Source organism: Dromiciops gliroides, chromosome 1 (assembly GCF_019393635.1).
Source record: "Dromiciops gliroides isolate mDroGli1 chromosome 1, mDroGli1.pri, whole genome shotgun sequence".
Taxonomy (NCBI): Eukaryota; Metazoa; Chordata; class Mammalia; order Microbiotheria; family Microbiotheriidae; genus Dromiciops; species Dromiciops gliroides.
Window position 1 is genome coordinate 241,911,325 of NC_057861.1, and position 11,904 is coordinate 241,923,228.

General features: G+C 42.1%; 1 protein-coding gene across 1 annotated transcript in view; it reads right to left on the reverse strand.

Moving 5' to 3' along the window:
- KCTD1 (potassium channel tetramerization domain containing 1) overlaps positions 1-11,556 on the reverse strand; it is a 259,929-nt gene extending 248,373 nt beyond the window's left edge. The window contains exon 1 of the mRNA XM_043976324.1: positions 11,424-11,556. Coding sequence (XP_043832259.1) covers positions 11,424-11,432 — 9 coding nt within the window. The 5' untranslated portion in view covers positions 11,433-11,556. The remainder of the gene's footprint in view (positions 1-11,423) is intronic.
- Between the last annotated feature and the right edge of the window lie 348 nt (positions 11,557-11,904).

The window sequence follows — 11,904 nt, forward strand, 5'->3', positions numbered from 1 at the left end:
GTCGGCTGGCATCTTCCGCAGCAGGTGGGGACTCTAACTTGAGACTTGATCGAGACTGCGAGAAATACCTGAGGCCATTCCAAGCCCTGGCTTGTGAGTGGGTACCGCTGCCATCTGCTGGACAGAATGGATATCAGACCTGTTTGGATAAGCTTCGATGTTGCCTATAGGAACAGAAGAACATTTTCCTTTGTGGGGAGAAGGACGGGAGAAGTGTTCGTTTGCAATCATACGGGCTGTTCTCCATGCCAAGTAGCCAAAAAGCGCTTGCAAACCCGCGACTACTGGGCACAGTCTGCATTCCTGCCGACTTCCATGAAGGAAAGGAGGGGAAGGCTACACTTGGGGGTCACTTGGGAGCCAAGGATTAAGTCTAACACAAACCTACCTTGGCATGCTCTCAGTGAACCTGATTAAAACAACAACAGCATCATAAGCAATCTGGATAAAGAATTCTTCCTGCTGGACTTGGAAGTTCATGACAAAGGAAATAACTGCTGGCTTCAAAATGAAAATTCTTTATGACCTAGTGCCCTGATGTACATTGAAATGATGAAATTTTAAAGAGTAGCGCACAGTAGAAAATATGGATTTTTTTCTTTTGACAAACTTTTTTTCCTTACTACAATCCATAAATTTCCAGCAAGTAAAATGCTACAAAAATGATTTTAAAAATTACATCACGATTTAAGCTAGGTAATATATTGTACACCTACCATGCCTTGTGATCCTCACAACCACCTTATAAAGTAAGTGTAAAACCTCATTTCACAGAAGACTAAACTAAAGCTGAGAGAAATTAAATGATTTGACTAGAGTTACGCAGCTAATGTGTCTGAGGCAGAATTTGAACCCACATTTTATACATACAAACTTTATGTTATCTACTATACCACAGAGCTACTACCTCCTGCCCTGTAATAGCAGTAGGCATGCAGGAAAGATTTTCAGATAGGTTATCCCTTACTCCAACATATTTTTATAATACATCTATTTAATATTTTCTTAAGTTTGTAACTTTTCTTCTCAGTAAAGTCAGTTTTCAATGAATGGAAAAACAAACCCAAATTTTACTCAGCATAAGAGAATATGTGTTGGGAATTGATGTTTTTCCTTAGGGCAAGAATATAATAATATTTAACATTTATGTAAGACCTAAAATTTTGTTGTTCAGTTGTTTTTCAGTCAGGTCCAACTCTTCAGGACTGAATTTGGGGTTTTCTTGGCAAAGATACTGAAGTGTTTTGCCATTTCCTTCTCTAGCTCATTTTAAGATGAGAGAACTGAAGCAAACAAGATTAAATGGCTTGCCCAGGGTCACACAGCTAGTTAAGTGTCTGGGGCCAAATTTGAACTCAGGAAGTTGAGTCTTCCTGATTCTAGGACAGGCACTCTGTTCACTGTGCCACTCAGCTGCCTTATTTAAAAGTCTATAAAGTATTTTAAGTGTGGTATAGTGGAAGAAGTCTTGGATTTGGAGTCAGAAGACTTCGCTTAAATCCTATCTCTACTGCTTAACTACTTATGTGACTTTTGGCAAGTCAAACTATCACTTAACTATTTGGGCCTCAGTTTCCTCATCTGTAAAAAGAGTAGGTTGTATCAGACAACGTCTAAAGACCCTTCCAGCTCTCAATCTATGATCTTTTTAGGGAGGCACTATGGGTATTAATCTACCCATGTTACATATAAGAAAACTGAAGTCCAGGTAATTTAAATGATTTGCTCTTAAAACTTAACTCCTAAAGGGGCGGCTAGGTGGTGAAGTGGATAGAGCACCGGCCCTGGAGTCAGGAGTACCTGAGTTCAAATCCAGCATCAGACACTTAACACTTACTAGCTGTGTGACCCTGGGCAAGTCACTTAACCCCAATTGCCTCACTAAAAAAAAAAAAAACACCCCAAAACCCCTTAACTCCTAAAACAGCATACAGGACAACAGGGAGGAAATGAACTTCCTTCTGCTCCCACATGATTTTTCTTATCTCTACTAGGTTTCTGTATTTTGAAAACATTTTTGTTCCATATATCTTGGAGTTCATGATTATTTGGGATAACAACATTTATTTAAAAGGTTGCCCTCAGGTTTTTATAGCCCAATGCAATCCATGGATGGGTGACTGTGGGCAACAGTTCAGTCTGAGATAATGGTCTGGTTAGACTATGGTTTGTTGAATGCGTTCTCCAGGATCTTTTGGGGTTTATTTATGCATTATGGAGTGCTGTTTGTTGTTGACAGTCCCTGTTGTTGTATATGGGTATATACCGTCTTCTGTCATTCAGTGGTTCTTGTACAATAACATCTTAGGCAAAATGAGGGTCCAGCAATTGAAGCAATGTCATAAATAGGGTATTGGCTAGATGTTACTAGGATCTCTTGTGACTTTCCAATGAAGTTTGATTAGGATGCATTAACAACGACACAGAAAAAAATGACACAGAAAAATAATGTTCATTAGGGCAACATTATGCAAGGTTTGTATATGTGAGCGATTCTTCTTCAGAGAATTGATATTTATTCCTAAAATGCCCATGTATATTTACACACTGATGATAAAAGTCAACTTTTGTTTAGTAAATACAAAATAAAGATTCCCATATCAATAATTTTCTTTTAAAGCACTGACTAATGAAAAGGATCCTCATTTCAAATCAATTCAAAGTCTTGGGCTAGGTGTTGGAAATACAAAAATAGAAAAAAGTACCTGCCCTGAAGGAGCTTACATTCCAATGGGGAGAAACTATAAAATGCAGATGGATAAGTAAATGCAAAGGGGAAAGCAGTAACCACAGAAAGGGCTTTAGGTAATATCTGACCCTTGAGGGAAACTAAAGATTACAAGGGGTGAAGGTTTGGGGACAGGAGATACAAAGGGAAGTCAAGTTCGGGAAATAGCTGGTAGCGCCAGAGTGGTGGATACAATGAGTGTATGAAAGGGAATAAATAATATGAAATACACCTGGAAAGATAAATAGGAGTCAGATTGTGAAAGAATTTAAATGTCAGGCCAAGGGATTTGCATTTAATCTCAGAGGTAATAGGGAGCCACTGAAGATTTTTTGATAGAGAATAATTTGATCGGATCTTATTTTAGGAATATTAATTTGGCGGCTGTGCGAGAGAATTTCAGAAAGCAATAATTGGAAAGAAGCAAGGCGACTCTATAGTCTAGGAAGGGAATGATGAGGACTTGAACTAGGTTAGTGGTCCTAAGAGTGAATATGAGAAATACTGTGGACAGCAAGACTTGGCAGCTGACTGGGTAAGGGAGAAAGGGGAGGGAAGGAGGAAGGACAAGTTAAGGATGACTCTTAGTCTGTGAACCTCAGTGGCCAAAAGGATTTTGGTACTTTCAACAGAAACAGAGAAATTTGGAAAAGAGGAGGGTTTGTGAGATGAGTTCTGTTTGGCTGTGTTGAGTTTCATGTGGTGAAAGGAGGTGCTCAGTAGGAAGATGGTGATGTGGCACTGCAGTTGAGGAGAGTGTTGAGAGAGAAAAGAAAAAAGACCAGGACCAGCTTTGGCAAGTCCCCTGACCCTGAGAAGTGGTCAGAAAGTAAGGAGGAGGATAATAGAATCATCATCATATCTTCCAAGCTGCACTGGGACCTCAGACGCCATTTAGTCCAATTTGTCTCTGAAAAAGCATCACCATTACAACATAGGTAAGTGGTCATCCATCAAGGGGGAACCCCTTACTACCTTCCAACTGAGGTAGCCCACTATACTTTGAATAATTCTATTTCTTAGAAAGATTCCCTTTATTTCAAGCCTAAACTTGTCTCAGCCACTTTTACTCATAGCCCTGTGGGGCCAAGCAGAACAAATTAATCCCGCTTCCACAGGATAGACCTTTAAATACTTGAAAGTCTTCTCTTTCTCTCTCTCTCTCTCTCTCTCTCTCTCTCTCTCTCTCTCTCTCTCTCTCTCTCTCTCTCTCTCTTTTTGCTGCGGGGCAATGGGGGTTAAGTGACTTGCCCAGGGTCACACAGCTAGTTATTGTAGCTTTGAACTCAGGTCCTCCTGAATCCAGGGCCAGTGCTTTATCCACTGCACCACCTAGCTGCCCCGAGAAAGTCTTCTCTTCTTAAGGCTAAACATCACGATTCAAATGAGTGAAATTAGAGAGGTCTAGGGGGACTTCATTCTAGTCATGGTGGGATATTATAAGTGAAGAACAGGGGTTAGGGAGAGAAGGACCAAAACATGGACAGTGAATAGTTCAATTCAACTACAATAGAGGATATATAAAGGAGAGTAGTTTGAAATCCTTCTGGAAACTTACTTTGGAAGTAGACTACAGAAGGCTGTGAATGCCAGAATAAGTAGTTTAGAAGACAGCGGAAGAGACTTTCTAGGAGGAGGTTTAAAAAGCGGAAGAGAGGAAAAATGGGATGAGAACTGAGGAAAGGCTGTTTAGATTTAACCTTGGGGAGAGCAATTTAAGTTAAGTAACAGGGTTAGAAGCCAGACTTCAAGGAGCTGAATGGTGAAAAGTGAAATGGAGGGTAATTGACAGTGGATACTATTTTTTGGAAAGTTAGATTTAGTTGGGAGCAGCATTTTTTGGTGGGTTAAGGAAAGAGACTTAGCACCGATCTGTTTCCTCAAAAATAAAATGAAATGCTTCCAGGTTTGGACCTATAGTCCTATGAGCCTTTATGAGAATGAAAGTTGAATGCATTAAGGGAATTCATCTTTGGCCAACCTGCACCAGCCAAAGAAATCCAGGCTATAATAACAGAAAACAAGGGCTGATAATACAATATTAAGCTACATATAAAGATGCATCTATGATCCTTGAATTTTTCACAAAGTGTGAAGGAAGTTTCTTTGAAGAGGAGGCTGACCAGTAGCCTAGAGAACAATGACCATGTCTCCGATAGTCCTTAAAAGAGCTGAGTCAGGTCAGGAACAAGCCAGCAGTCAAGCAAGAACCCACTCTGAGAGGAAATCAAATCTATTGATTCTCTCTCTTAGAGGGCGGGAAGAGGAGGGAATTTTTTGTTTCTTTCCCCATATTTGGCTATGGTGATTTAAAGTCAAGTTATCTGACCCGTAGGAGATACCATACTCATCAGGAAGCAGAGATATACACTATCCAGACAGACATGGAAAAAAGAGAGGTGACTACGGACTCAAGAAAAACTAACCCTGGAAATAATTTTAGTTAATATTTATACAGTGTTTTAAGGTGTACACAATGATTTTCTTATTTGAACTCATTTGATTCTCACGACACTACCCCCAGCCCCAAAAGTGAGTGCTATTATCTCCCTTTTAACTATGAGAAAACTGAGTCTGAAAGAAGTTAAATGACTTTCCCAGGTCAGACAACTTGTAAGGATCTGAAGCAGAATTTGAACTCGGGTCTTCTTCATTGCAAGTCCAACACTTTAGGCACTTTACCACCCAGCTACCTAACCCAGCTAAGCAGACTGCTGAATGGAGGAAAGAAACTTAAGGACTCCATGAGCAAAGAAAGGAAATTAGCATCCTTCAGTTCTTGAGGTGGGTTGCCCTGGCTACAGGTGTTTCCTCTAAGTGTGCCCCACATTATAGTGTAAGTTTGTGCCTACTCTTCCTTTGAATATTATGTGTATTTGTGGGAGAGTGCACCCTAGCTTTATGTGTATCAACTGGACCAAACCTCTTGGCTTGCTGAGGCTGGAGCGGAACAGACAGACAGAGGAGGCAAGACCAACTGTGCAGAGACTAAAACGGCTTATTGTCTATAGTGAGGGAAACTGCTTCCAAGCAAGGAGTGGAACTAGACACATATGCTGTCTCCCTCCAGTGGAGGACCCAGAGGCAGTGGGGCTAAACCTTGATTTATATATTTGTGGCTAGACAATCAAATGGTGTAGTGTAGCAACAGTAGTGAAACCTAACAGCAACTGTGAGGCAAGGTTGTCTAGTGACAAAAAGTCCATTCATAGCAGGGCTTCATGTCTGGGCCTGTTGGTGCTTGCCTGAGCTCAGGGACCATCAGTTCTGTGATTTAGTTGCAGCAGAATTCATCCAGAAAGTTAGAGCAAAGGATTGTTGTTATGCCAAGCTTGGGCCGCAGCTTGTTTGCTGGGCCTCAGCTCTGGAAAACAGGTATCTCCTAATAGTACTTTGAGGAGGTGTGTGTGTGTGTGTGTGTGTGTGTGTGTGTGTGTGTGTGTGTGTGAGATGGGATTTTTTTTCCTACAGTTCTTTCTGTGCCATATTAGTAAGTATGTTTGCCATCAGCTAAAAAATATCTACTGTCTGTTAATAGGAAACCTATTAACGGGGGCTTGTGAACCATAGTGTTTGGATTGTAGACCCACGAGATACCCTAGAACCTCTGAGTAGTAGGTGTCCTCTGAAGAACCAACCCAGGAAGTGGAAGACAAGTTGGGGGATATAATACACCTATCTGAAGGATTTTTTCCTCAATTAAAGGATTACTCATTATCCATGCTGGTAAAAGCTTTTGTATTTCATTTTGGACCATGGCACATATTATTTCCCAAAACAGTTTTATTATTGTCATAAAACAAGTTCTTGAAGTCATACCAGACTGGAATAGTATTAGAATAAAGTTCAGATTAAAATTATAGAATGAAAGATGCAAGAATTGTAAAGAGAGAAAAAGTCTATCTGCTAAAGCAATATTAACAATGTATATTTACAGAAATCTGGGAGAAAGAAGTGTAAAGGAATAGCAAATTCAACTAAATCTAATTAATCAGAACTTTAAAAAAACCAACAGGACTAATATTTTTTAAGAAATGTGATGAGGGTTCCTATCATATGGGGAACTCAAACTAGCCTAAAGTAGGCAGCATTGAAGTCCTTAGAAGAGTTAATGTAATGAACTGATAAGAACAGTTTGTAATTAGTAAGTCAGTCTCTGTGTAAATGGCTGCTTTTAAAGAGCTTCAAAAGTTTATTCTCTTAAGAGTTTTAGAAATTCCTCCTGAAATCTTATTCACACAATTGACTTCTACTGCCTGCTAACAAAATATTTGCTTGCAAAAAGGATAAACTGCAGCCCAGCCCCATTTCAAATGATCACAAATCCCAATTTAGTAGAGAATGAATGAGAAATTTACACTCGAGTATAGTAAAGGAAAATAAGGGAACAAACTTTATGGACTCTAACAAAATAAAGAGATTATGTACGACTCCTATCCGACACATGTGTACTGTGCTAGGTGCCTTAGTTTCTAAAAGAGCCACTCAGGATGTGAATATAACCCATCATTCTTATTCAATAGAGCCCAATTGTAATGGAACCTAGTAAAATATAAGCAACTTTTTAGGTCCTTTAACTTAACATATCATATCATGAAATGTGGCTTGTGACGAAAGGCTATTTAATTATAAATGACATTTTCTGCATGACACTTCCTTGGTCTAATAGGATCAACAGTCATGTATAATTTCATTATTTAAGTTCGATACTTTATGAATGAATGAACACTGAAGCTAGATGTAGAGGAACTGGGTTCAAATTTCCTCTTCTACTTAGTAGCTGTGTGACTTTGGACAAACCACTTCACCTTTCTGGATCTCTGGAAGTTCATCTAAAAAAAATAAGAGTTGGAAATTCATGCTTTTTAAAGCTATTTCTAGCTTTTAATCTATAATACTAACACTGAAGTAATCATTCCCCACTTTCACTTAATTATACTGACTACAGACAACATTGTCATTGAGCCCTAAAAGGCTCCTATAAAGATGTTTAAATGAAAAGTTCAAAAATATAGTTTACAAATACACAACCTAAACAACACAAAGACTTGGGAAGCTGATTTATCATAATAAAACATGTTTGAAGGGAAGTAGTTTGAATTATAATTCAAATGAGAAGCATAACATTTTCAGAGAAATGCCAGGGCAAATGATCACTTTTGAAAGAGACTACATTTAGTCAGAGCTTTGTGGACACTGAATCTTTAGTTTCCCTATTATAATATATTTTCCACTAACTTTAATGGTTCTTCTTTTTGAAAACAAAGTGCAAAGGTTAAACAGTTTTAGAGTCAAAGAATATTTTACAAATCGAATGTTATGGGGTTTTTTACTTTTTAAAAATCATTATCAGGGGTCAATCTTCTTGCAGTCATTTTTCCTAATAAGGATACAATTCAATCTGGACAATAAATACTGTACACTGAGTAAAAAATAAACCTCACAAAATTAGAGGATGTGACATTAAATTGCCATTATATAACGATGGACTCAAACAGAACTGTACAAACCTAGTATTCAAACACTAAAGAATTATAAACACACTAATATGTTCCAGTTAGAAGAGAGACCTCTAGTGTGTGTGTGCTAAAGCTCCTCTTGTGTGTGTTGTGCTCCAGGCGTAATTAATACAACAGAATCTGCAGTCATTTTGAAAACCCTGATGGTAAATTTTACAAAATACTCCAGACTAAATTAATCTAGAAATGTCTTTATTATATTGATGCCATATTGTTCAGGTGGCATCAGTTGTCTTGTATAAAGAAACGACGAACTTTACTTTGTGATTCAAAGTTGAAAAATTCCATGTGGTCACCACCACCTAGTAATTAGCCAACTTCAAACCTACTCTCATTATAGTAACTGCTAACAATTTTTTAACCCAAATAGCAGTAAGAAGCCTCAACAAAATTGTTAAAAATCAGTATGCAGTCTCCTGCACCCCTAGCACCTTTATTTCACCAAGTGGTATAAAAATAATAGCAATAAATTAATCATGCTGGCTGCTCCCTAACTTATTAAATAAAGCGATCTGTTGTAAAGGACAATTATGGCCTGGCTGTTAGGTTCCACAAATTCTAAAAACACTAGGTACATCCTTGCTTTGGAGATCAGATGTCATTACATTTTTTGAGAATTAGTTTCAGTCTTAAAAATCCTCTATTTTCTCCTCTTCCACATTAAAAACACATTTGAGATACACAGAGAATGTTTTTCTTTTAAAACACACACACACACACACACACAAAACAGGAGGTCTCTTAAGGAGTCTACTGCTGAGAAGGTAAAAGCATTTTGCTCATTTTTAATTTGCTAAAACAATCCAAGCATGCTTGGTACCCAGAGGGTATTCTCAAATAAACTTGTATCTCTAGCTGCCAGCTTAGTTGATTGAAAACAGAAGGCGAACATTTCTTAAAGAATGAGTATGCTAAACTGTTATGTCTCTCCGCCACCCCCCACCCCCCCCAACCAGGGACAGACAGACAGAGACACAGACACACACAACACACTCACAAACACATACACAGAGTCAAGGATTTACTTGAAAGCAGCCGGTCCTATTATCTAAGAGATAATGCAGTACTAGTACCAAATTACTTTTGCCCAATGTTTTGCACCTTTTAGAGAGGAAGTCAAAGCCACGGGGATATTGGACAGTTCCTGCTAGCTGCTCCCAGACTCACAAAGCAGCAATTCCTATCTGCAACTTGGGTAACTTAGTTGGCTCTCGCCCATCCTGCCCTCCGGAGCAGTCACGTTGAAAGATATTTTGATAACAGAAGACCACTTTAACTCAACTACAGTGCAACTGTTGGAAAGCACAAAGGCAGATGCGTAATAGCTAGGACCTAGCGGGTGTAATGGGAACAGTGAGAAGTAGTACGGTGGGCGGAGTGGGGGAGTGTGTGTATCAGTAGACACATGTTACTTTCATCTACTACCGCGGATAAAGGTGTGGGGATCCTTGAATATCTAAATATCCCTTCTTGCTTAAAAAAAATTTTTTTTTTTAAGGATGGATTTCACTTTTAACCTGACTTCCCAATAAAAGCCCCCTTTTCTTGTGTTGTCTTTTCAGGCGAGGCGTGGAGTCTTTATTTTAGTTCCCATGGGGGGTGGGGGTGGAGGGAAAGGAAGCTCACACTGCACACTTCAATGAAAGTGGGGGGAAAATAATCTCCCCTCCTCCCCTAGGGGAAGGGGTTGGATTGGAGCCAGAGCACACCTACCCCCTCCGCCCCAGGCCATGGGGGCAAAGCAACGGGGCGAGTCAGAGAGGAAGCTCTGTCCCTTTAAGGGAACCTTGGCAGACAGGAGGGGAGGGAAGGATGCGGGCTCCAGGCTCGGGCGCTGCAGGCACCGCGGGGAAGAGGCGAGCGCAGCAAAGCCACAGCCATTACCTGCAGCGCTCACATCCTCCTCCTCCTCCTCCTCCTCCTCCTCCTTCTTCCCCCACCCCCGCAGCCAGTCCCCGCCTCCCAAGGAGACTTCTAATCCAGAGCATGTGCCGTGCCCTTTATCGCGGAGGGGAGGGAATGGGGGGAGGAAGAGGAATGAGAGCTTTTAAAAAATAAATGAAACGTTTGCACCCAAAAAAGGCGGTGTGTGTGTGTGTGGGGGGGTGCAGCATAGACAGACAGAGGCTGGAAGGAAGGGGGTTTTACAGGTCCCCAGTGTCGGTCTGGGGAGGTGAATACACAAGGGACCCGACCCGCACTGCCGGGGGGAGAGGAAACCACACGCAGCCGGCAGCACACAAAAGGGAGACCAGGTCCCTCTTGCGAAAAAAAGAGAGGGGGGAAAAAAGAAAGAAAGAAAAAGAAAATCGCCCCGGGGCAGCATCTGCACCAGAGCCACAATGGCGCCTTTCACGGAGCTTTGGGGGCACCGGGGAGACTGCCAGAAGCCCGGGAGCAGCGCCGAGCAAAAGGCAGGCGGCCTCGGGCCCGGTGGCCCCCCAGTGCGCTCCTGCTGGCAGGGGGCGGTGCGGGACCCCGGGGGCAGCTGCCGCTGCCCGGCCACCCGATGGGCCATCTCCGTGCACTTGGCAGGGGGTGTTTCGGAGGGACAGACGGGGAGGGGAGAGAAGAGAGGAAGGGGTGGGGGGGGCTGGTGGAGCGAAAGCACCGCTTGGGTTTAGGAGCGGGTTGGGGGGCGGGGTAAGTGCGCTCCCAGGGCTTCCAGGGGGGAGCCGCGGCCGCTTGGCACATACGGGGTTACCGGAGCAGCCACCTCCAGCTCCTAGACACCACCGGGATCCGGAGGGGCACTGCAACTCTCGCCGCCGCACACGGTGGCAAACCCCAGGCTGGGGCAGCCCGGCCCGCCGCCGCGCACTCTTCTCTCCCCCACCCCCTCAGCCCCCCTTCTTCTCCAGCTGGCTTCTCCAACGTTTGGTGGAGGGAGGAGGGGAAGGAAGGAAGGAAGGAAGGAAGAAAGGAAGGAAGGAAGGGAAGGGAAGGAAAGGGAGGGGAAAAAAAGGACTGGAGGAAGTGGCAGTGGCAGCAGCAGCAGCCGCCGCCGCCGCTCATCGGAGAGGAATTTGCCAACCCCACCGTGGCTGGCTCTGTGTGTGCGAGAGTGTGGAGCGCTCTCTCCCATGCCTGGCACATGCGTAAAAGCGAGTTGCGCCCAAAGTCCCAGCCATACCCTCCTTAGCAAATAATAACAAACCCAAACCGTCAGATCTTACCTGAAACATTGAAGCACAAAGTCTCTTTCCAAGTCCCCTTCCTTTCCTCTCCCCCCTTCCGATTTCTCTCCCAGCGATCTGCTCAGCTCGCTACACCAGAGAGAAATGCAATAGCTTGGCTAAGGTAGACAGAACAAAATACAGAGAAGAGTTGCTCCAGGGCTTTGAAACCCCTCAAGGCAAGGATCAGGATACAATTAGCTCATGCCTCTACCTCCAGTCTAAATCAATCTCCAAAATAAAACTTAAATCAAATTAACTGATCACACGGGCAGAAAATTGATCTCCTTCAAAAATAAAGCTGTACATATATGTATTTATAAATAGATATATACATATATAGGGATTTTTTTTTGAGATTTTTTTGGGGGTGGAAAACCAGTCTCATTCCAGCCTCCAACTTGCTTTTTACTCTCCTCTTGCACAGAAAAGCTGATTTTAATCGTTGTGATTAGTTTTGATGTAACGTTTCCGCAGGCGA